This window comes from Mchenga conophoros, linkage group LG8 (assembly GCF_057382185.1).
Source record: "Mchenga conophoros isolate Kocher_MC1m ecotype Shallow Benthic linkage group LG8, M_conophoros_male_GT1.1, whole genome shotgun sequence".
In the NCBI taxonomy this organism is placed as follows: domain Eukaryota; kingdom Metazoa; phylum Chordata; class Actinopteri; order Cichliformes; family Cichlidae; genus Mchenga; species Mchenga conophoros.
In genome coordinates, this window is record NC_140533.1 from 4,292,749 (window position 1) to 4,319,352 (window position 26,604).

The 26,604-nt window shown below is 39.7% G+C and overlaps 1 protein-coding gene and 1 pseudogene across 1 annotated transcript in view; one reads left to right on the plus strand and one right to left on the minus strand.

Moving 5' to 3' along the window:
• ca10a (carbonic anhydrase 10 (inactive)a) overlaps nucleotides 1–26,604 on the plus strand; it is a 324,330-nt gene that overhangs the window by 285,106 nt on the left and 12,620 nt on the right. Inside the window, exon 4 of the mRNA XM_085283645.1 lies at nucleotides 4,171–4,356. Within this exon, the coding sequence (XP_085139771.1) occupies nucleotides 4,171–4,356 (186 nt within the window). The remainder of the gene's footprint in view (nucleotides 1–4,170; nucleotides 4,357–26,604) is intronic.
• On the minus strand, nucleotides 17,668–18,807 carry LOC146567939 (uncharacterized; annotated as a pseudogene).

Genomic DNA, 26,604 nt, shown 5'->3' on the forward strand with positions numbered 1-26,604 from the left:
ATTAACATAAAGCCAGAGACTATATAATCAGTATAATACTAGAATGCTGAGACATGTGATGAGTTTAGCTCCTGTTTTTTTTTCTGACTGTCATATAGTGGTGTTCATCTGGGCTCAGTATAGCAATACATGGTCATCTGTTTCTCTGACTGTGTTTTTATGAATTAAGTACAAAAGCCAGTGATTTTGATAAATACATTCAGTGCACAGAAAATATGAACTCCACAATCTGTGTGTAATAATTACTTCACCACTTGCAAACGTGTCGGCATTCAAAAGAATAATGAGAAAGCAGATTGGAATATAATGTCTTTGTTTCGTTTGCAACCTTTCCACTACATTGCCTTGTAATTGTTGCAGCAGGAACATGACAAGATGAAGTAAGCAAGTTTTACTCAACTGTATATTGATTTATTCTTCAAGCATGGTTCCCATCAGCTGGGTAAATGTAGCTAAATGTGATCTCTGTCTATCCTGTTGCATAAGACTTTTTTATGCCTTTATTATCTTTCCAGAATATATTTTGGTGCTCCAACAATTTTTTATTGTGGTTTTATTTTGGGTTTTTTTTTTTTTTATTTAAATCACCTCTAATGAAATTATTGGCATAATTAGGTCACAGACCTCACCTATAACCAGTGTTGGTCAAGTTACTTGAAAATACTAATTATTTACTAATTACTAATTGCTTTTCCAAGAAAGTAATCCTTTACTGATGACTTATTTTCAAAAGTAATTAGTTATGTTATTACTTTTTAAAAACCTGGTACACAACCTGAATACATAATAAAGCAATAGACCTTTCAGCCCAATTCTATTTTTTCTGCATAATCCATCATATAAAATTGAATCAAATGAAATAGTCTCTTTTTATTAATTGTTTTATTAGATTTTATCTTTAATTATATGCACATTACATCAAGCAAAAATTTAATTAGATGCAACATTGACTGAAATAAATGTGTTTAACATTTAAACCTATCCTCTGCATATTCCAGCACCATCCATCCATCCATCCATCTTCATCCGCTTTGTCCGGGGCCGGGTCGCGGGGGCAGCAGCCTAAGCAAAGAGGCCCAGACCTCCCTCTCCCCAGCCACCTCCTCCAGCTTATCCGGGGGAATACCAAGGCGTTCCCAGGCCAGCCGAGAGATATAATCTCTCCAGCGTGTCCTGGGTCTTCCCCGGGGCCTCCTCCCGGTGGGACATGCCTGGAACACCTCACCCAGGAGGCGCCCAGGGGGCATCCTTGTCAGATGCCCGAACCACCTCAGCTGGCTCCTTTCGATGTGGAGCAGCAGCTGCTCTACTCTGAGTCCCTCCCGGATGGCCGAACTTCTCACCCTATCTCTAAGGGAGAGGCCAGCCACCCTTCGGAGGAAGCTCATTTCTGCCGCTTGTATTCGCGATCTCGTTCTTTCGGTCACTACCCACAGCTCGTGGCCATAGGTGAGGGTAGGGACGTAGATCGACCGGTAAATTGAGAGCTTCGCTTTTACACTCAGCTCCCTCTTCACCACGACGGACCGGTGCAGCGTCTGCATTACTGCAGCTGCAGCCCCAATCCGTCTGTCGATCTCCGGCTCCCTTCTCCCATCACTCGTGAACAAGACCCCGAGATACTTGAACTCCTCCACTTGGGGCAGGAACTCATCCCCAACCCAGAGTGGGCACTCCACCCTTTTCCGGCTGAGAACCATGGCCTCAGATTTGGAGGTGCTGATCCTCATTCCCGCTGCTTCACATATTCCAGCACATAAAATAAAATATTTTTGTATGTTTACAAAAATTAAAAAATCGCTGTAATTCATCCAGCTGAACAGCAGGGGGGCCCCAGTAAGGCAATCCTCAATGAACAGGAGTGAATAGAGCTAAACAGTTAAAATAATGATTTATGCCCTGCTTCTGGGAATAAAATACAGAAACAGATGATGTTTTTTGTTTGAAGTAAAAAAAAAACCTGTTTAGCAGGAGTGGGGCGGGTGGAGGTTTGCCCAGGGCTGTAGCTGCCATGTCAGTGGGAGGATCGGGGGGTTTCTCTATGAATTTCACATTCCCATAGCAGCGTGCTAGGTGCTTGCTCAGATTTGAGGTTTAAGTTTTTTGCTGTAGAAAGAAGTTTTCTTCCCACGCAGAGTGTACAGCAGACGCTAATGTTTTTGTCCGGTTTTACAGGATAAACCTTAAAGTAATGTCAGTACTTCCAAGCTTTAAACGCTGCATAGTCATACGCTGCATGTTTCTCTTTTACTGTAAAATACAAATATAATTCCACTCCTCACCTCTCATTCCAACCACACGTCACTACCTGTATCTCACAGCCAGGCTCCAGTCATTAACACTTACCCAAGGCCCCCAACACATACAGACAGAGTTAGCATTTTGCAGTGACTAAAGCAATAATGTCACCATTGTCAAACATGCAGACCACTGCATTTTGCCAGTTTGTCCAGCTACCATGCTAGACCTGCTTGCATGTCATGTGGGGTGAAAGTCAGGTAATTTTGGACTTGTACATCTATTTTTCCCAAGTTCCAAGCACCCAGAAAAATAACTTCACGTTAAAAGAATTAATGCTGAATTCATTCAACAGATTTTCAAACACAAGAGTATAAATTAGCATCTAGGTGAACCAAACCAAAGTTGGAGTCACTTTTTTCTCCGTAAGATTAGTCTCAGGATCTAAATAAATTGGTTTTATTTGGTTCCAGTTAGCGTTTTTTTAATGATATAATGAGTTATTAAATTATTACATTTCTTCTTGGTTTCCTTTTTCTAAACAGAATATTATTCAAGCTTCAATGTATTTGGAGATTGACTGTAAAATATGTAAAGAATTGAAGATATAAATGTCTTGCCCCCATTACGTACCAAACTACCATACTTCAGTACAGACCATTTCCTAAGACAGCTGGCCACTGACTCAAAGGAAGAACCTTAGTCTCTGATTTTAGACCTTGAGGGAGATAAGATTTTTCTGTCCTTTTCAGGGTTCTCACCTCACCTCCACTGCCTTGCCAGGGAGCCAACAAAGCCTCACTTTACCTCGTTACTCTTCCTCTTTTGGCACTAAATTCAACACACCTCTCTCCTAACAGTACTTATCTCCTCTTTGCATCACTCTCTTTTCCTATCTGTTTCTCCTTTCAAATTATTGACTTTTCAGGGCATCTATAAAATATTTACAATGTGAAGGCAGACTCCTTTTTGCTAGGATTTTTATAATAGTGTGTGTGTGGGGGTGGGGGTTTGAGGGGGATCATTTTGAAAGCGCTAGCACTAAAAGGAATGAAAGAGCAGAAGAGAAGCAGATGCAGAGAAAGAGTAGATGGAAGTCCGTGCAGAGTCACGGCATGAATACCAATGCTTTACATTGAAACACTGATGATTATGAATAATATTATAAATAAGCAAAGCTACTAATATATACCCTATTTCCCATGTATTATGAATTGTGACTCTACCCTGATTATTTCAACCTTCCTTTCTTTTTACTGGGTCAGAGTTCTGCCAAATTAAAATAAAGCCCTCGGGACTGTTTCTGCATTAGTTCTGTTGACCGCATGTCATTAGTAAATACTTACATTTCAAAAATGCAAGACACCCACATCTCCATATTAATAAAAGCCAAACTGATATAGCTTAAAAATTGCAAAAAAGCCAACATTTCCTTCACCATTCTCCAACGCCATTCAGTAAAAAGTGTTTTAAACCTACAGATAAAAAAAACAACAACACAAAAGATACTGAAGTTTTTAAAGAATCGGGTGTAAGATTTGGTCAAACTTTTTTGTATTGCTTTAGCACTTCCTGCCAGTTCACTTTTTTATATAACCTGCACGCAGATAATCTTTGGGTATATGAATATATTGTATTACACACTTTCCACCCAATCATATTGTGTTAGTCCTTTTTTGTAACAGTGTTCCCTCAAAATTGTTTCTGTACAACAAGCATTTAACCTATCTTATGGTTCCGGCACTTGGAGCTCCAGGTTTAAGTTTTCTCCAAAAGCTGCCTGGGTTTATAGGGGCAGTATGGTAAAAATGATCTATTTATAACTGGTGAAACTGATAATTAACTTTGTCGTAATGTTTGTCCCGCTCACAACTGCACCTCATATTAATATTTAATCACCTGTGCGCCATCTGTTTTGTTTGTTTTTTTCAGGTGGGAGGAACAATGTACAACACAGGCCGTCACGTCTCTCTTCGACTGGACAAGGAGCACCTGGTTAACATCTCTGGAGGGCCAATGACGTATAGCCACCGTCTGGAGGAGATCCGGCTACACTTTGGCAGTGAAGATGTCCTGGGCTCAGAGCACCTACTTAACGGACAGGCCTTCTCTGGAGAGGTGTGTGCAGATGTGAAACTATTATGTGAAATAGCTAGCCATAAAAATAGGTGTTTTTGCAAAGCAAATTTTAACTAAATAAATTACCAAATGAAAATGAAAATCTATTTCACTGACTAGCATTATATCAAAATTAGTAGTTGGTTGTCAAAGATAAAAAGTTGGTCTTGCAAATTCTCCAGCCAGTGCTAGCCACACTACTGCTGAAGGAGAAGATATTAAAACATTGATTCATTAATTCATCATTCCTGAAATAATACACATTTCTTACAGCAGTCTGATGAATAAAAGAATGACACCATCTTGATACATTCTTTATCGCAACAACATCTACTGCTTTAAATCCTGCAAATCAGTGAAGTCCCTGAAATCAGTGGTAGGCACTGCAGCTCAATTTTAAAATACTGATCAGCTCCAAGTGCACTAAATGATCAGGCATGTGTTTCATGTTGACATGAAAGTCACTCAGTAGTATCAGGGGGAAAATGTCAGCTTGTGCTTTATGTCACAGAAACATGCAGGTATGTGTCAAGCCAGAAGGTAGGTTTTTGTTTTTTAATTTTTCTTTATTCAAAATATATTTAATGAGCATAATTTGCATTGCTATCTGAAGATAACATTGACACGCACATGCATTTTCATGAAATTAAGAAAACAACCCTTTTTTCTCCACGGTCTTTAATCTTGTCACATCCTGTTATGGCAGGCAGGGAGGGCTTACAAATAGGGATGGGTATCAAAACCCGGTTCTTGTTGAGAACCGGTTCCCACTGTTTCAATTCCTTGGAATTGTTTGCCATTTTTGCAAACGATTCCCTTATTGATTCCAGTCGCCCCGAATGACATCACCACGTTGTGGAGCGTCATTTACCTGGCATCAAACGCGCAAATGTTTGGTCATATTTTACGAGAATGGATGACCACAGGGCAACTTGCAATACTTGCAAAGTAGATATTTCGTTTAAGGGAGGAAACACGACGAATATGCAAAAGCATTTGCTCACAGAACACGCAATGAGCTTAAATGAATGTCGTGTTTTTAATTCGCTCCGGACTCGTGAATCTCAACCCAGCAGCAGCGGTAACATTTGCACGTCCTCTCCTGTTAATGTGGCAGGTAAATAATTAACTAACAGTGCATATTATGTTAGCGCGATCTGCCTTATTACAAAACCTGCCATTACTGTGCGTTGCATTTAGGTCCTGGGGACCCTGTGACACCCCATTGAAGAGCCGTAGGCTGGATCTCTTAAGATCTCACTGTTGGGTTTGTATGGCCATGTTACTCCTAAATTTCTATCTTATTCAAAGAGAAGATATAAAACAAAGTTCTAAGCTAATCGACCTTAGTGTTCTCCTTTTTAAAAAGAATCGATTAGAGAATCGATAAAGAATCGAATCTTTAAACAGAATCGAAAATGGAATCGGAATCATGAAAACCTTATCAATACCCATCCCTACTTGCAATAAATGATGTTTTTTCAGGTGCAACATATGGAACAGGGAAAGTGAATTATGTCAACCTAACCAAATCTAACCAGCTAACTAAAATCTAGTATTCCTGGTCCATTAATGGAACTGTCCTTGACTTTTATGTAATATTGTTAAAATGGGATTTTTAGCACACTTGTTGTTTAGCGGGTAGCCAGCGGTCCTGAGACAGGAGGATCCCATGGCCAATCTCCTAAGTAACGGGGACAATATTAGAAATAATGACGCATGTTTATGTGTATTTTTGTGCATTAGAGCCCTGACTTTAGTTCAGGGTATAAAGCTTCAGGTGAGGATGAAGAGGATGATATTTCATTACGGTTCTGGTGGCCTTCGCTTTCCTTTGCATTTTAATAATAATACATTTTATTTATTTATTTATTTTTTACTTATTTAGGGAAGGGGACCTCTTTTCTGACGATAAAACAGACCACTATATTCAAATATGTTGGGCGAACATGGCGATTTCCACAAACCAGTGCCTGCTCCTGTGTATTTTTAATGTATTCATTATAAGTTTATGAGAATGCATCCATTTTTTGAAATGTAATTACAATCTAATTATGTATATATATTTTTTTTAATTAAATAACCTCAAAAAAATACTAATCGTACGTTTAAGTTTGCGTGTTTGTACAGGTCGGTAGTACAGAACAGACTCATATGGCAATAGTAATTGGAACAAGCAGAAAGGAAAGATTAAGGCATTTATTTCTGGCCAGCATTAAGGCATACTGGTCATTAGAGAAGAAAGACATGCTGTACTCCCTTGCTTTCAGCAGCAGAAAAAGCTGAGCCATAATGAGTTTGTCAAAAAAGATTTTCCAAACATACTGAGGTGACACTGGAAGTGCTTTTGCTGTCGTTTGTAATTACACACAAATCTCTCTGATTAGAGACATATTAGACAGTTTTGATCAATGTCCTGTGAGGTGACAAGTAATTAACGTTGCATGATGCTTTATCATAGCTGATAAATCATCATGTGTAGTTACTCCGCCTCAGTTTGATTTGCAGCATGTTTCACAATATGAAAAACACAATGTTACATGTTTATCTGATTACCTAATATCTGATTAAAAACACGAGGCCTTATATGTAAGCTTTAAATTTCCAGTTTATCAAATACCATTGAGCAGTCCTTACCTTTAAATCTAAACTCTCTTCTTCCTCTCCTGTCCTGTCTTTCTTGTCTTTCTCCATCTGTAAGTGACGTTAGCTCTCTTTCTTTTCTCTCCCTGTGAAATGCAGTAGCTGGACCTTTAGATAGCAACACACTGTGAGACAAACCACACACAAACAGTTTGTGTGTTTGCTGATGTTTTTTGAGCTGATAGAAACGCTGTATTTAAAATCACCTGACACTTAAAAAAGTCACTCACTTTATGTTCACTCCTCTTCAGTAGTGCTAGCTAAATGCTTAAGTACCGCAACTTATGGAGACCTGCAGTCATTCTGGAACTGTGGCAAAAACACAACAAAAGAAACAAACAAAAAAACCACCGTCCAACTTTGGCACTTGACTTTGGCACACATCGTCTCTTTTTATGTGGCGATAATACACAAACAGGATTGCCTTTCATGTGTTTCTGTGTAGACTCAAATTGGTTTGATGTTTGAAGGCTCAGAATGACAAAATAATAACTCAACCCAATTGCATTAAAGCAAAATTAATGAGCATGTTTTTAGAAAATGTAAGAATTAGAAAGTATTGATATTTGTTTAAAAATATAGGTAGTAAAAGTAAAAAGTAGTCAGAATATAAACTACTCAAGTAAAGTACAGATACATGGAAATTGTACTTAAGTACAGTAACAAAGTATTTGTACTTCATTACTTCCCACCCCTGGAAACAACCAACTTCCATCAGTGCTTCCCCAAAAACACAACCATAGTTACGATGGTAGCAATGGCACAGGTGTGTGTACAGTGATATAAAAACAGTGTTTTTACTCTTTCTAAGGTTTGTTGGTGGCCCAGATCTGGTTTGCCAGATGTGGCCCACACATGGACCAGCAGCAGACACACCGTGCTGGCCCAGAACAGTTTCAGCTCTGGCCCCAGATGTCAGCGTAATGTGTACCTTAATCAGGACATGTAATAACAACATGTGCTGGAACATAATAGTGCAAAAGTAGCATGACGAAACTCTGTTCGGACAGTGAATGGACTGATTCGCATAGCGCTTTTCCCTATCCCAGATTACTCAAAGTGCTCTATCATGTCACATTCACACACTTTCTCTAAACTGAGTGTTTCATAACTACATTCATACACATTCATTACTCTTGGCATACAGACTGGAGGAGCCAGGGATCGAACCACTAACCTCCTGAACAGTAGGTGACCTGCTCTACCTCCTGAGCTACAGCCACACAGTGATAAACATGAGTAAACCCTCACTAGGTTTTGGATACAGTGTACAGTCTCAAACCTGCATTTGAAACATTGGCTACCATAGCAGTATAGTATTGCAACATGGCATTTGGGTCTTCTAACTAAAGTAGGAAAATAGGAACATAACTGGTGTATGTCAACATCTGGTTGACATATACACCCTGACGTGACGCCAGTCGGTCAGAAGGGCCAGCTTGATGCCAGATCCGGGCCAGACCTGTTTTCTATGAGCCTGGGCCACATAAACCGAACCACAATTGGGCCAGATATGGCATGCCACATCGCATAAACAGTGCCATCTATGCCAGGCCTGGCCCATATCCTGATGACATACATCTTACCATGCCAGAAGTCAGCCAGCAGTGCCGGCTTGATACCAGATCCGGGCCAGACCTGCTTGCTACGTGGGTAATAAATGCCACCAGAAATACATTGTGGCAGTACATAATAGAACAATAATAAGTTCGAGGGGGGACCTCTAAAAATCTTTAGAATTGTTTCCTACTTTGTGAAACAATGTTAAGAAACACAGCTTTTTATATTAAAAAATTAACTTAAAAACATTAAGAAGTAGCGTGACATTCAGTAGGTTTTTCTACTTCTTTCTACTGAATCAGGGTTGATGAGATACTGTATGATAGGCTCAACCAATGTTTTTTTGAAAGAGCTGTGCTTGATGTTATTCACCTGTGGCCATGAAAGTGATTGGAACAATTTAGTGATTTGGAATGGTGAGTGAATACTTTGATTTGAGAGTTCTTTCTTGCCAACACTGGAAAAAGTAAGTGAAGTAAAATGGATTCACTTTAAAATTGTACTTGAGGAATTTCAATACAATCAAAATGCAGAATTATAAGGACTTTATAGATGGAGCACGTGGAATCTAATGATCCCATGGAAACATATATTGTTTGAAAGAAAAATTGAACATCTACAAAAGTCTCCATTTGTTTAGTTTACACAGTGGATTTCAAAAAACCTCCCTTCGAAATCTCCAAATGTGAAATTACCTCTTGCATGACTGTAGTGATTCGCATCAGTCCTTCCAAGAGGCACAGCCCTGTCATAGGCATGGCGGTGAAGCATCTAATTTGACTTCTGCATGCTTTTTTTCATGCATAAAAAAGTGTGCTTTTTGTGCTATTCCATTTAAAATTTTTGATGAGCGAAATAATTAGTTTCACTGGCTTTGTTCATGAGCCACTCACATTGCTGCATTCTGTCATGGCCAATAACAAATTTGTGCAGCAGCAAAAGTAACTGCAGTCCTGACAGAGAGATTTATTATAATTAATGAAATCATTTTTCCTCCTTCAGAGAATGGAAGGTGATATACAAATCTTGGCTTTTTACATCCCCTCACAAGCTGACAGATCAGCTCTGAACAAACTGTACAACATTATTGTTGGTTTACAGGACTCTAACCTAGAAGTAATATTTATTGTGCTGGGATACTTTAACAAAGTCAGTATGAAGAGAGTTCTACCCAAATACTATAAAAACATTTATTTTCCTAGAAGGTAAATCCCTACACACATTCGTAAATCTTAGTTTATGTTTGCGGATCATACTGACAAATCTCAGTGACCTTAACTTCAAGGTCAAGGTCAGAGATCAAGATTTCTTAATATCTTGTGAACACTATAAGAAGGAAGTCACCTATGATTTTCAAATTCATACCCTAGGTACATGTACTATGACCCTGAGGGGTAGTACTGGTGGCTGCAGGTATTTTTGCTCTTTTTCCCCCCTATTTAGTATTTGCAGTACCAAAATATTGTGGACATTGTGTGGCCACGCTAACTCTAATACAGACATTGGAGGAAATTGACAGTTACACATAATAGGTTGCAAGTTCAAAATAATTTGAATGAGTTCTTTTTAGCTTTCTATAAAGATGATTCTTTTTACATTTTTAAATTTTATTTGACTGAAAGTCAGCACATGCTGGATGGAAACACCTAGCAACTAACATAATGCTTCAATTGACTAATATCAGTTTACTTTCGGCTACTACCACTACTACTGCTTTCCTACAGCCTCATAACAAACTTTTTAAATGCTTGATGTAAAAATACTGTTTCCTGATATGTGTTGTTTATTGTAACTCGTGCATTAAACAGTACATATATCTTACAATGAAACGGGTATTAAATATGACCAAGAGGAGGTATATAGATGATGAATAAAAGAGGGTCCACGACAGATTCCTGAAGAGCTCTAGTAGTAACTGGAAATGAACTGAATTTTAAATTTTATAATTGAATAAATTGAGTGCTGCCATAGAGATAAGATTCAAACCAATCTAAGGCTGTATCTGTGATTTCAATAGAAGCAAGAGTCTCAAGAAGAATGCTATAGGATATAGTGTCAAAGGCAGTAGACAGATCAAGGACGATTACAATGGTTAATAAGCCAGAGTCAGCTGCCATGAAAAGGGCGTTTGGCAAAAACCAGACTGGAATTGTTCACAAAGGTTACAACCAGACAAGTGAGTGGGACCTGAGATGCAGGTACTTTCTCAAGGATTTAAGATATAAAGGCTAGGTTGGATTTACGACGACGATTGATGAAATTTTGGCAAGCTGCGCCAGGTTTTTTTTTAAGTATAGGTGTTATCTGCTGATTTGGGAAATCAGGGAACAATACCAGAGGTGAGGGAAGAAGGAATAATAGCAGGTATTATGGTGTTCAGAGAGGGTCAGTAGGCTCCAACCAAGAGGGTAGAAACTCCAATCAACAAGTGGATGGCTTAGATTTCAGATTAAGTCAGAAAATTCAGAAACAGAGGAAAGTGTCAGACTTGAAAGTGCACCAAAGGAATAGTTGAAGCTGAAAGCCTTTGTTGTCATTATACACAGTATAACGAGATTAAAAAGCAGCTCCGTAAAAGTGCACATATGCTAGCACATTATATGAAACTATATAATAAAATAACCATACAAATAATGTAGACATACAATCTAGACAGACAGTTTGAGCACCGACAATTTAACACGCACGCAAGAGTTAATGCTAGAGATATTTCAGTGCGAATTACTTTTGTGCAAGGTTGAGTCATAGGCTGAGGGAAGTGAAAAAGTGGTTAGTTGCTTGTAAATCTTGTAAACTTTAGTGTTCAAAAATGACATTTAAGTATTACAATAAGTGGCAGAATACAAATTGATGGCTATGGAGAAAAGGGCCCTTGTGTTCCCTTCACCTAAACTGACTAAACCTGCATATTAAGAAGATATTGCTGAAGGTATAGCATCCTTTTTAAAGATGACTATGGTTATTGTACATTTTCTTGTGGATGTCCAGATCTTTCATAGAGATGTTCCAGATGAAGGGCTTTAGCTTTCAGCTGACATAATTCAAACGCAAACCATCGTCCAGAGTGGGTGAAAAAGGTGAGTGTTTTATAAAGTAGCCAGGGCATCTAAAATTCCACGGAGGCCATCATTATAATGAGCAACTAGTTCTTCAGGGGTGGATGGAGGATTTATGCTGGGGAGACTGTCAATACCACTCAAAACAGCATTTAAATTAATGCCTTTGATCTTGTGAAATGAAATTAAATGAAATGACACGTTGGATATTTGCTTTGGATAGAGTGAAATTAACATCAAAAGATATTAATATGCGGCCAAAGATGGGGGAGATCAATTGCTATACAGTTAAGACGAGTGATGCCAGAACAACCGATTAGGTCCAGGATATTTACTTTGCAGTGTGTAGGGAAATCATCATGCTGCAGCAGTCCAAACATATCCAAGCAAGAAGTAATGTCCCTAGTGAGAGATGATTATTGATGTTGTCCATATGTAATATTAAAGTCTCCCAGTAATATGGGGAAAATGAACAAAATGGGTGAGAAAAGCAGCATATTCATTGATAAAATCAGCACTGGAGTTAGTTGGGCTATACACAGAGGTGACTATAGGGATATGTCCATTAAGTTATAGGGAAATGGATTCAAATTAGTTCTTGACTGGCACATAAATAGGTGAAACCTGCCGTGGTAGATCACAAGACCTCCCACTCTACCAGATGCTTGAGGCTACCAGATTTAAATAAATCTGTGAGGAGCAGAGTCACACACTGTGAAATGTCATTTAGTTTTTGCTACGTTTCAATCAAACACAAAAAATTAAACACCAAAAGAAAAAATTCTTTAGGTTTTGCTAGGACAATGCAAAATGTGTGCAGCCATTAATTAACACAATGTGCAAAATAAATGGGAAGCTAGCATATAAACCAAAAACAGAGTTTTTGTTATGAGCACCTTAATTCTTCAAGATAGCCCGAGCTCTCTCTGGGGGTTTTTCCTTGAGTAGCCTTCAGAAATAGTTCTTCAGGGTTCTTGAAGGACATTCCGAATCTCTTCTTTAGAAGTTGGCTGCCTTTACTGTGGGGTCATCTAGACAGAGAACAGAACAGAGCTTTCCCTGTTAAGTTGATCCCATAGTGCTTCAATAATGTTGAGGTCGAGACTTGGGGGGGGGAATGCAAAGCAGTCTTTCAGTTTCTGAACTGGACCTATGAAAAGCATGAATACAGTTAACTTTTTTTATTTTTTATTTTTTCAGCTTAATACCTGGCCTCACCTCTTGCATATATTGTCAGTTGTACTGCATGCAAGCTGGCAAATAACAGGGAAACCAAGGCCAGGAGATAGCCAACGGATGTTCCCGTTTTTCATCCTATTCCATTTTGTCATATTCTACTCACTCAAACAATTGTTTCTGGTTAAAATGGCAACTAGAAAACATCTTACTCATCCTTCACCACCCCCCGCCATAGCCCTTCTCAGAGCTAGAGTTGTGATTTCAAGGTCCAATAAGATTCTTCATAATTGAAAATGAAGAAAAATTCTCGCTTGCCAGCTCCCTTGCCTGATGTGCAGATTTTGCTGACGCTGTGCACATCCTTGAAATGTGAGCAAAGAGTGGAATATTCAAACTTTTTAAAGCAGAACCTCTTTCTGAAATTGCTTCCTGTGGCAGGAATGGCACGTGTTTGTGTATATGTGAGTGCATTAAAACTCAAGCTTTCATTTTTTAATCACCCCTTTTTAATGTCAAACTCAGCATGGCTTTTTCTTTGGTCTTTCTCTTCCACTTTGCTGAAAAATTGTATGTAACTGTGTTTGCCTAAGTTTTTATTTATGTCTGTGTGTGTGAGGGTGTTTGTGTGTGTTTAGCTCACATTTACTTTACTGCATACCAAAAAAAATGCATGAATGAAATGTATTAAATAAATATAAAAGAGTGGCAGAACATAATGAATTTAATAAAGAACAGAAAGTCTTTCTTATTATTACATAAAACTTCATAGTGTTAGGTGGCAGCTCATTACTCAGTCTAATTACACTAATTCTCCCTCTAGAAAAAAAAGAAACTGATAACATCGCGTATAAAATAATGACTTGAAGTTATTGCTGTTTTAAAAAACAACAACAAAAAACCCAACCCAAAACAAAAAAAGCAGATGATCTTTAAAATTATATCCGGCAGTGTAGAACTAAACTGTACTTCCATGTCTTTCATGGCTATTTATAGATAAAGATAGAGATACATAAACATGTAAATACACATAAACATATAAAAATAAGAATAAAGGTAGAAAATAATGATAATGGCTGAGCATTCTCTGTGTAAAAACAGAAGCTAGCCTGGTGGACACATAATATTTTAGCACCTGTTAAAAAAACCAAGGTGTTTCATTTTCAGATTAAATTGAGTGGCTGCTTCAGGAGAGCAGAGCTGCATGCATAAATTAACCCCTAGGTACTCACACACACACACACACACAATTAATAATTCCCGGTATACTGATTCTTTCTCCTCTTGTGTACATCTCATTTATATACAGGAGCTCCTCAGTACATTGCATTATAAAAGCATACTGGGTACTAGACAATCAAAAGCCATTTTAGTGAGCACCATGTAAACAGTGATAGTCTATTGAAGGTTACTGAAGTAACCAAACAATGAAAGACATCGAAGGCTGAATGAGGAATAGAAGATTGACCTCACTAATATAACTGAGTACTGTAATTACACTACTTGATCTGAAGGCCAACTTTATTCATATTTTCTTGAACTGCTTTAAATTCAAGCCTTTCTGAGAAAATTAAAAAACACTGAGTCTCTTAACAATGACGCAAGCAAAAATTTTACTCTACTATATTTTAAATGGCATCAATCTATTCTGAATCATACTATGCATTGTTTAAGAGAAAAAAACCTTTTGTGTAAATGTTGTAAACCATTTTAAAATACCAACAGCACAGTAATAATAGTTACTTGCTCGGCAATAAGATTGGCTATGCAGCTGAACTTCAGTGTTTCACTTTTCTTTTGTCTACACATAAATGTGCTGCATGTCATTTCAGTCAAACCAGACAAAAAGCATTCAGTTTTGAGATGTAACAGGTAACACTGAGGAGCCTTAGTTAATGTTAAGCCAGTAACATTATTTATATAACCTACGAAAGACCAGATAACTGTTATCATCCCCTGATATATAAAACATTAGAACTGAAAGAGGAAGTACATTTTTGTGTGTGTGTTTTAAAGTAATCCAAATCGGTTGGATCATCATCAACCAGTGAGAGCTGGCTGTCCGACTATGAACAAGCACTTTTGAGTCTTTCTTTGTTTTTGCATTTTTATGCCAGTTGTCAATATTTAGTTTCTTTAAACTTTACCAGAACACTGGGTCATGATCATCCTACATATTATACATAGAGTGAAATTCCGTCAGAGTGTGAATCATTGTGGTGACTGTTTTAGCCCATTAGGTACAACAACATCATTTTCACCAACCCTTTTCTAAAGTGTGCTGTAAGTTTTAGATTGATTTTCCTCCTTCCAGGCAGCCGCTGCTTTGAGTGCTTTCAGTTCACTGTGGAGACATAATATGTAGGTGATCCATCACAAAGAAAAATTCCTCTTCTCCGTTTGGCCCGTGTAATACTGAAGCAAGGTCACATGGGCACTATGTTAAAAAAATATTTACCAACGTTATATTCACAGGCTCTCTAATATTTAACTGAAATTCAGAATTAGCATCTTATAGGCCCAATGTTCTTTTGCCTGTGCTTGGTTTATGATCTTGTTGATCACAATGATGCGGTCCATTTAGATAACCTGTCTTAAGATAACGGTTCAAAAGTGGTGTTAGTGAATCCACCAGAGTGTCTTAGGCAGAAAATAATTACTCAGAAATGTAGATGAAATTATTAACAGATTCGAATCAGTTCATTTAAATCTGTTTATCAGTTAACATATTTTTACGTCTGTTTTTTCTTGTCTCAGCTGAAAATGCTAACATGCGATATTTAATTGGAATTTTGAATAGAAATCTATGGTTTACTCTCTAATGCTAAGGATGCCTTATGGCACCACCCCTTCTAGGACCGAGCCAAAACAAAGCCAAGCTGGGTACATGAACCAATCAAACTGTTGCAGTTGTTGCATATACATAGTTGAGGTTGGCGAGAGTTTCAACTGTGAAATGGCAGGCATATATACAGGTTCTTGTCCAGTTATCCTTGTAAAAAAGTAGGTGAATAAACTATGTTTTAGACATCTGAAAATTTTCTCCCACCCACCCAAAGTTTGAAGTCCATTTCTGAGCTTAGGATGAATTGTGTCTTATAGCCTGCATGGCAGTGTTGATAGCTTCAGCCAAACCATCATATACTTACATTGCTTATCCAGTAACAGAGCCTCATGTGTATTATCATTATTTTTGGAAGGAATACAAAACTTTGGTTTGGCTTAAGGGTCAGGTATGATCATGGAATGGAAAATATACAGGATGGTCATTTTATGTTACAGAGAAGAGGAGTAGGCAGGTGTTTCAGTAATAACCAAAGAATTGAAAGACTGTGGGCAGAACTCCACACAATTGTATCAAGACACCTTAGAAATATTTTTAATTTTATGGAAGAACGGGATATGTTGGATTCACTGAATGAGCTGCATCTTTTTTGCCTGTATTATGTTTATTCGCCAAGGATTGAAAAAGCAAGAGTACAGAGCAGAATCAGTGTCAATCAGTGGAACAACCATGATCTCTCTACACAAGGAGGACAGGCGCCTCTTCAGCTGTGGCATACAGGTGTCACAAACAATGTGGGAATCCAGTCGTTTATAAATGACATTTTTCATGTCGATATCTATTATGGCATTGATGAAGGGCCATTACCCCGGCCATTACTTCAAACAAACAATAATGTCATAATTCCAGATAATGATGTCAACATTAATGAGACCGCAATGAACATTATTCAACAAGTGAATCTATTAGAAAATGATGGAAATCAGGGAATATGTTTTTTCTTCACTTTTACACATTTTTTGTTGAAAAAAAAGAAAGAATTAAGAAATATAAGAAAACATATCCGATCAAAACTAACAACATACTGAAAGCATTTTCTGTAAAATGACAGCAGAAACTGAGGCAGCAGAAGAATGAAAAGACACAAAGACAACCATGTCAAAGACACATGAACAGAGTAATGTGAGACAAAGACTATATGTTCACACTCAATAGTCTAAATAAACTTCTGAAGTGCTGTTAAATGGTTGGTATCTACCTGTATGAATCCTGAAGAACAATCACCGTAACGAGTCTTAAAACATCGATCTGACTGAGGCAGATGAATTTGTGAATATTAAAACTTTGACAAGTTAACACAGTCCTGCTCAAATGGAATACAAACTACTTCTAATGCAATATAAGATTTATAAAATAAATATACTTACCTTTTTGACTTTTTTTTGAAGAGTTCCAGGTCAGCTATGTGTTCCAGAGTTGGATTTGATGAATTGCCAACCAGAAGAGAAAATGCTGTTGGTGACAGAAAGTTAGGTGGTTAGGACCACCATGTACCAAGCTTACTGCAACAGAATTAAAGGAAAAGCAAAACTGTCAATAATGTTGCCTGTAAAGACCCATATCAGTTAGACAGTTCACACTATTAATCTTAGAAAAATTGGTAATTACCAGTACTCTCAAGAGCCAAGTTCTTGCAGTTTTATTTCCCCTCAAACATGGGTGACCCTGCAATGGTGTCCATCAGTAGTCTCAAGAATTCCCTCCTTGGCCCACCTAAATCAACCCCTTTCTCATTTCACACACATCATCAAATTGGGCTCATGAGATATCCTTTGAAAACCATGTAAGGCTCCCTCCCACACAGCAGAGCGATTTATATTACATTTGCACTGCTATTTTGTGCTAATTTTGCTTGACAGTTCCAGCAGTATCTCTTAAAGCGGGACTTTTTCTGCACTAAAAAAAGAAAAGAAAACACAAAATTAAATATATCAGCTACATGGTCATCTTACAGAATTTGAAAATATGTGTCATACTGATCATAGAGATTTAAAGTTTTATATTCATTTGACAATTCTGGAAAGCTCTAATTCAAATTCTGTACATCTGACTCTCCAAGCTTGCAATTATAGCTTGATTTAATTCTTCATGATCTGAAGGATTGCCAGAAAGCGATGCTGCGAGAGTTAAATATGAGAGTAATCATCAGCATTAACACTCATGGCAGGGATGTCTTCACTTCTTGCCATGAAACCTCTGCTGTGACTGCTTGTGCCAGGTTTGTCATCACTTCTTGCCATGTAGCCTTCATCACAAATGCTGCTCTCATCACTTACTTGCTTTGCTTTTTACCAACACTCCTGGCAATACAGTTGGTGCCAGTATCATCTTCTTCATCACTGCTAGTGCCAGGGTTATCATGCTTAACATGACTTCTAAACATTTTAGTGACTTGGCTGCTCATGTCTGTTGAATTTGTTGAGTATCAACTTCAAAACAATCATCATCACTGTCCTTATCAGTTGCACACCTGCTTAATGCTGATTTGGAGCTGATGTGGGAAAGATCTTTGTCCTTATCTGATTCAGTCTTCAACAGGAAAAGGCCAAAAATATACATCAAAAGCAAGAAATTATAGTTTATCTTAAACAAATTAAAATAAGAAATAGCCATCTTGGTTGCTCCCAAACATGTTTTAAATAAATATATCTTATTTTGCTTGAAGACAAATTGTTGACATTTTTTCCCAAATGATGATACTTTTTCGTTTCTTTTAGGAACTTATTAAAAGTGTCCTTACATAGAGGGCTTTGACTTTAAATACCTTTGGGATTAGCATATCAGTTAGCTCGTGACCATCTTGGAGCTTTGGACACACCAGCTTTTTGTCACAAGCCATTAGAAACTCGAGGCTACAAAAAATAATTAGTTGAAATTGGTGTAGTTAGGCAAACAGAAGAGTTAATTTTATATACTGTATTGAATTATATTATATATCATTATATAGTATCTGCCTTGGTGGGGTAATAGTGAGTGGCAGTTTTTTTTTTTTTAAATAAGATTGGAAACTTTGCCATTATAGAAATACAGGGTGGGCCATTTATATGGATACACCGTAATAACATGGGAATGGTTGGTGATATTAAAGTCCTGTTTGTGGCACATTAGTATATGTGAGGGGGCAAACTCCTCAAGATGGGTGGTGATGGTCACCACCATGGTGGTGGCCATTTAGAAGTCGGCCATCTTGGATACAACTTTTGTTTTTTCAATAGGAAGAGGGCCATGTGACACATCAAATTTATTGGTAATGTCACAAGAAAAACAATGGTGTGCTTGGTTTCAACATAACTTTATTCTTTCATGAGTTATTTACAAGTTTCTCTTTGTTCACAGCCATTGACATGTTGAAAAGGTTAACACGTGAGGAGCGGATCGAAATTGTGTTGATATCTGGTGAACGCAGTAACCGGGTCATTGCAGCAGATTTCAATGCAAGACACCCTACGAGACCACCCATCTCCCATGCTACAGTTAGCAAACTGCTTGCTAAGTTTCGTGAAACTGGTTCAGTGTTGGATTTGCCAAAATGTGGACGCAAGAAAACTGTCACTAATGAAGAAACATCAGTGGTTGTCCTAGCTTCATTCAGCAAGAGCCCACAAGGTAGCACTCGCCGCATGTCAGTGGAGAGTGGCATTAGTCGAACATCCCTTCGGCGGATATTAGCTACTCACAAATGGCACCCTTACAAACTCCAGCTACTGCAGCATCTCAACGAGGATGACCCAGATCGGTGCGCAGAATTTGGAGAATGGCAAAAAAAGTAGAGTAGCAGAAGATTTTGTTCAGTGATGAGGCAAACTTTTATGTGAATGGTGAAGTTAACAAAAAAAACCCACCACTATTGGTCTGATACTAACCCACATTGGATGGATCCCTTCTAGACTGTTGGAACAACAAAAGTGATGGTTTGGTGTGGTATATGGGGTACAACGATAGTGGGTCCATTCTTCATCAATGGAAACCTCAAGGCCACTGGATATTTGAAATTGCTACGTGATGCAGGAGGGGGAGATACAGGAGAGGTGGAGGAAGATCTCAGCCTGGGTGTTTATTGTCTTATGTAGTCTGGAAGATGAGTGGATGGTGGGGTGGGTGCAGTTTTCTCTGTGGTGGGGTTGGGTGGACTGTCCCGGGCTCTGTGGGGCCGGGAGGCGCTGTTGCACTGGGCCCCGGTCTGGATGGGCCTGGGCCCCCTTTCCCTGGCGGGTCGCGGAGTATGGGGGTGCCCACTGGGGTCAGCGGGGGAGCTGGCCCCACGGAGGGGTCACTTGCCCCTCCCTTCCTTCCCTCCCCATCTCCAGCTGCCTCCCCCTTCCCGCTCCACCACAACCACCCACACATGCAGGACCTTGGAGTAGGGGTATGTCACCAGGGTGCAGAGGAGGCTACCCCCCCCCCCCCCCCCCCCGTCCCCCCCGTCCCCTTCTGGCTGCCTCTGCCTCAACTTTATCCCACAACTTAGACATTCACATTATTCACACTCTCATTACACATACATATAGGATCTTGGGGGTGGGCACGATACACGGAATCCAAAGTACCATCAGGGTGTACACCTCACCCCTGGCGTCGTTGCCCACCTCTCAATTTTAAATACACGTAGACATTGAGGGCCTAGCAGGAGGGACCATGCGCTTACCTGCTGCTCTCTGGCAGGTAGCTCCATGCCCTCCTGGGTTTTAAATGCACCTTAGAACACACATGCATCAACACTACAATGAGCGGGTGGAGGGAGGTTTGGAGTCTTCTCTCACCCCCATTCTCTGCAGCCTGCTGGAGGGGGGCTAGGAGGAGGAGTTGGCCGTCCGACTGCGGTCTGGAGTGTGGGGCCTCCCTGCTGCTGGGAAAAGGGTAACACCACCTGGGTCTGGGTGCAGTTCCCCCCTCCAGGGGCAAGGGTACCTAGACCTGGTTTGTAGAGTACGCTTGGGGAGTGTGATCGTGTGTACAGCGTCTCTTTATGTCTGTCTGCACGTTGGTTGAGTGTGGAGTAAGTGCATATGAGAGCATGAGGGTGGGAATGGATGTTTGTATCTGTGTGTGCCTGTATGTCTGTGTCTATATGTCAGGTTGGGTGTCAGACGCCACCTCTCTGGGGACATCTCAGGCCCTCCAAGGTTTGGAGGCCTCTCTCCCCCTACCACCACTTCCCCTGCCAGTGGCGGACTCCCTCAGACATCGGTGCGTTGGTGGTTCTTTGTGTCCGGGGATAGACGTCCAGGTACACACCGGCTCACTCCTTGGCGACCGCTTATGGAGCCTGGGGCTCGCTCGGGCCACTTCGGAGGTGGGGTGCCCCCGGCCTCTCGGCCTGGGGCTCGGTCACTCAGGCACAGCTGGCTGCCGGCGGAGCTCACGGGCGCGTCACTGCAACCCCCCCTGGCTTCTGCTCCGCGGCTGCTGAGTGAGCCCTCATCTGGGACTCTCCTCAGCTCTTTCTGGGACAGTGGCGCGGCTGCCCCTCTGTTGGTCTTCCTTGGTTTCTTGTGTTCTGGGGGCCTCTGGATGTCTGGAATTTTGATCTCCTCCACACCTGCTTCATGCCCTGGAGGACGGGGCTGTGGCCCCCCCACACCCTCTAGCAGATTATTACATGAAGGAACCTTTTAAAAAAACAAAAAACAAGCGCGTCCATGCTCACAGGTGTACACACGGGTGATCACACCCACAAACTACACCCTTTTTGGCTCCTACCTCAAAGCACACTGTGTTCTGTTGATCTTATGTGCTGCACAATAATGTTTAATATTTGGTATTTACTGTCATATTCCCATATATCATTGTGATGTTGTTTATTCTATTACACTTGTTCTCTTCTGCTTGTTTTCTTTTTTCTTTCTCAGCAGGTGATCCAGGTGATTGATATATGCATTTTTTATTTCTTTTTTTTTCTGCCCGTTCTGTTGGTTTTTGTTTTTTGCCCTTCTCCCCCGTCCCTCTTCTCAGCTGTTTCTCTTTCCCTCTTTCTTTCTCCCCTTCTTTCCCCCAGTCAAGTCTGTCCCGTATTCAGTAAGTGAAAATAAAATAAACAATAAAAGGTGAATCAAATGGACCATTATGGCAAGGCTGGGATGGTCAATTTGGTAAAGTAAATCCATTGGGCATCTTTCTTTGCCTTTAGACAACAATTCTGAAGGCAAAAGAGCCAAACGGGACAGGCAAAAAAAAAAAAAAAGAAATTGCTACGTGATGATGTGTTTCCCTCTCAAAACTAACTCGGGATCTCGCAAAAGTTGAATTCCAACAATGGCGGCAGCTACTTAGTTGTAATATTACTCTTTCTGGGTCACAAAATACACTTTTAAGATATTTTGAGGCGTGAATGTAGTTGTGTAAACGTCAGATACCTGCTCGGTTTACAAGACATCACATATTTACAAAAGTGCTCCGACGTTTTTGGAGATCTGACACCCACCATCTCGAAGCTAACGGGAGGTCGAGACCTACTACAGCCGGGAGGAATACCGCTTTCCCGGCACATCGTGCCTCGACCTCCCGGTCGGCTTCGAGCTGGCGGCCTCCGAAGAATGCGGCTAAAACCTTTGCGAGATCCCGAGTTTGTTTTGCAAGATCTCGCAAAAGTCCGTCATAATTTTTTTTTTCTCCCATGTCCCCTGCGGGGCTCCGTAGTATATAAAAATTGGTGTATTTCAAAAATAAAAATATGAAGACACTTAAATTAAATTTCCTGTGGTGGGAAACTATTTTGTGCAACTTTTTTGTATTTGCAGTTTTGAGAGATAAGCCTCTTAAATTTCTCTAACTAGAAATATATGTTAAAAAAACAAAAATGATTTTTAATTTTTTTGTAGTTTATTGCACTTTTTTGCAATTTATGTAATTACTATGCACTTAATGCAGACATATTATTAAAATTTGGGCTATAATGGTTGTATTGATGTATATCAACTTGAAATGCTCCCAAAAATGGCACTACAGCATATAAAATATAATATAAGCTCTGGCGGACTTGGTTCTGTGGTAGGTCTTAAAGGGTTAAACAGCTTATGGCTGGGGTGGCTGGAGTCCTTATAACCAATAACCAATCCTATGTGTGCAGAGACTTTTATCTCATAAACTGAAAAACAATGTCAGATTTTGGTGTCATTTGAAACCTTATTATCAGTAGGAATAGACCAGTTTCCTTCATCTTTTTTTTTTACCGATTTATATTATCTTATAAAATAACATGATCGTGGACAAATAACTTAAGAAAGTACCATTCAATATTAGTTTTAATGGATTACATTAGGTTTACACCTAATACATTTGACAGTGTCAGCCCCACAGACAGAAAGAGACAGCACTTATTTCTGAAGAGGGGCTCCAGATACATTTAATTCAAATCTTGTCAGGTGTTTGAAAAGGATTTGCCACAGGCAGTCGCTTCAAACATTTTAAATCCCCATCAGCCACAGAAACATACCTTGGATATCCTATTTCAAATATAGTCACACACAGAAAATCCCATTGAGCTAATATTGCTGCGGCAGATTATTGGTCACAGAGCTGCAGATGAGGAGACTCTTCCTATTTTATTTTCTCTTGCTCTAATTATCATTAATCACTATTAAATGGAACATTACACCCACATTTGCACCACAGTAGCTTTGTTGTGAAGGATCTTGGATTAAAATTGCATCAGAACACCAGTCATGGCTTGTTTTGAAGAAAAATATCAGTGAAGAGAAAAAAAAAGCGAAATTTGGGTTTATGCTCAATTACCATTGCAGTTTATTTTGTATTAGCACAGCAGATTTTATCGGAGATGCTTCTAATTCTGTCACATTAGAAAAAAAAACATGGTGAAAAACGACAGCAAAAAGCCAATGCAGATACAAATCTAGAGTGTGATCAGCATATTTGTACATGGCAGCAAGACTTCTCCATTTGCAGGTTTCTTGATACTATACATTATCCTGTTAATCTGAAGAAGGGTCCAAGGATTAACTGAAGCTGAGATGGGGAGCATCATTTCCAGCCCAGCGCTTAGAAAGCTGTTAGTGCTAAGCACCCTTCTTTCCCGTATCGACTTGCTGTCTCCATATTTCCCTATCCCTGAGGGCACCGAGCCATCATGCCATAAAGAGACTGTCATGACCCCTTGTTGTGAGTAATAGTGACCATTCATACCCTATTCATTCAGTGCAGCTTTCCACCCAGGTTTAACTGACCTAAAAATGGCCAAAGAAGCTGCTAACTCACCAAGTACTTAGAAGAGCTGCATTCAGTGGAAAGTTTTAGTGTGGTTGTTTTTTTTTAAAAGATTTCCCATGGAATCATGTGCAAAATTATTCTTTAATCTTTTGATATATTTCCAGTATTTATCAAACAAGCTATGGTTTGATGTTTGACTTAATGCTGGCCTTGTTTCATTGTTACTGTTGATGTATTAGGTGAATCCCATATTTTTCAGCTTTAAGCCGAAACATTATTTTTTGTTATATGTTTTTGGAAATTTTTGATGGTAATGCTTCTGCAAATGTAAGTCGTAATAATGAAATCTCTTTCTGCCATTCCTGAAATTGATTATTAAGAACTTAGCTCTGAAAAGCTAGCTCTGACAATATACAGTACATTAAATGCTTTGTGTGTTTTTCAGTGTGTGGAAGATATTAAATAGCAGTCCCTTGATGACTAAAATATAATTGTTTGCTACAGATTTCAGTGTTGTTGATAATGGAAAAGAATGGAGGAGAGGCTTGTTGTAGATGTTTGTTGTTGCCTTCAAACATGTAGTTACAGTTGTGAAAGGATGTAAACCTAAAAGTTATTGATGGCTAAACCTAATCAAACAAGGGAAAACAGTTAGTTAAAAAAATGTGAAATGTGTTTTCAGTCATCCAGATCATTGTAGTCTGAGGAGCTTGGAAAGAAAAGCGTCTGGATTTCTTTAAGTTTCCTTGAAGACGTTTCACCTCTCATCCGAGAAGCTACTTCAGTTCGAAGAGCAACTGGTGGAGCACTCTAGGCCATTTGACCTCAGTAAATCACATGATAGGGTGGGGCTAGATTTCACAATGGGTTCACCCAAAACCCTGGCTGATTGTGACGCACATCCATTTTCACACCTTGGCTCGTGTGATTAGGTAGAAGATCAATAGGGTCCATGAGGGTCCATTACCCTCTTGGGGACACTCCCATAGGGTTTAAAAATCTGGGGCTCCCCACCAATTGCTTTTAGGACTGAAGAAGCTTCTCGAATGAGAGCTGAAACATCTTAAAGAAGTCCAGACGCTTTTCTTTCCAAGCACCTTAGAAAGATGGGTTGTGAACTTACCTTACTTGACTTATAGTACTTAGAATGTTCCAATGAAGTTCTTGTGCATTGTAGGCCTTTTCCCACTCAGAACTCTAGTGTTACGGAACTACATAATATTCAGCAGAATGAAACACAGCGTTACCGCTGAATCTAAGTAACATGTTCCTGTTACATTGATAGAGGTGTTGAACTTAATAGTTAGTGTGAATTGTTTGAACAGCCCGAAGCTGCAATAAATGATGAGGTACAGTAGGCTCACACATAAAATTACCTTCTTCTGCTCTTTCTGTAACTATTTCTGTGTCTAATTACGACCTCTATTTTCTCGCTCTTTTTTCCTTCTCTATTTGGCAGACATTCTCACTTTATTATGGCCCACACTGGCCTTTTATTGCCCACCAGCAGCACACTTTGGGCAATTTGTCATTGGGAGAGTGGGGATGAGTTCTTTTGGCTGCCTCTGCCACGCTCACCTAAAAATCTAATCAGATCAGCAAAGGACTCTAATCACTTCCTCTCTTGCCTTGATTGCATTTATAGAAGTTCTGCTGTGCTGCACTCTCCCAATCAAGTATTCCATAATTACTCTCCTCTTATAATTGTTTATTTATATACCCCTGTACAGTATGCTCTTTGCCAGTGAGTGAGGAGAAGTTTATGGAGGTGAGGAGGGAAAGCCTTCGAGAAAAATCTGAAAATTATTGCCAGCCGTTTGTGCTTGAAATAAGTCATTTACCACCTTTGTATTCATGGGGTCATTGTGTATTACCACATATTGAAAAACTATAACGTAAAGGTAATACATTTTTAGGCATTCTGCCAATCTAAGAAGTAAGTGACAGATTTTTTAATACCCAAAAAAGGAGACTTTTTCTCCTGTGCTAATATTTGTCTGCTTGGATAAAATACTATGGGTATAGTTTTTTTATTATTTATGACCCAAATGCTAAGCTAATCAACCATCCACAATGCTATGGGTTAGGAGTAACTGTAACGGAACTGTAACCCCTAAAGCAAAGAAGATATTTTGTGAAAAAATAGTAGATAGTTTTTGATGCGGGCAGCACGGTGGCACGGTGGTTAGCACTGTTGCCGCACAGCAAGAAGGTCCTGAGTTCAATTCCACCATCAGGCCGGGGTCTTTCTGTGTGGAGTTTGCATGTTCTCCCCGTGTTTGCGTGGGTTCCCTCCGGGTACTCCGGCTTCCTCCCACCGTCCAAAGACATGCAGCTTGAGGGGATAGGTTAATTGGAAAATCCAAATTGCCATTGTGTGAATGTGCGAGTGAATGTGAGTGCGAATGGTTGTCTGTCCCTGTGTGTTGGCCCTGCGACAGACTGGCGACCTGTCCAGGGTGTACCCCGCCTCTCGCCCTATGACAGCTGGGATAGGCTCCAGCACCCCCCGCGACCCTGAAAAGGATAAGCGGAAGCGAATGGATGGATGGATGGATGGATGGATGGATAGTTTTTGATGCATGAAGGATGATTACATTTTTTGCAATGAATGTGTATAGCTGCCAGAAGTGCAGACTTCTTGCAGTTCCTGAAATGTGCTTCTGCTTGGTAGTCTCGGGAGCTAGAGATCAGTCCGTCAGGATCTCTGCCCCTGGCCGTTGCCCAGCACACACTGCACTCAACTCCTGTGGCACCTCATGCAGGTGGTGTGCCTGTAGAAGGGTGGACCCATAATCCCCTCTT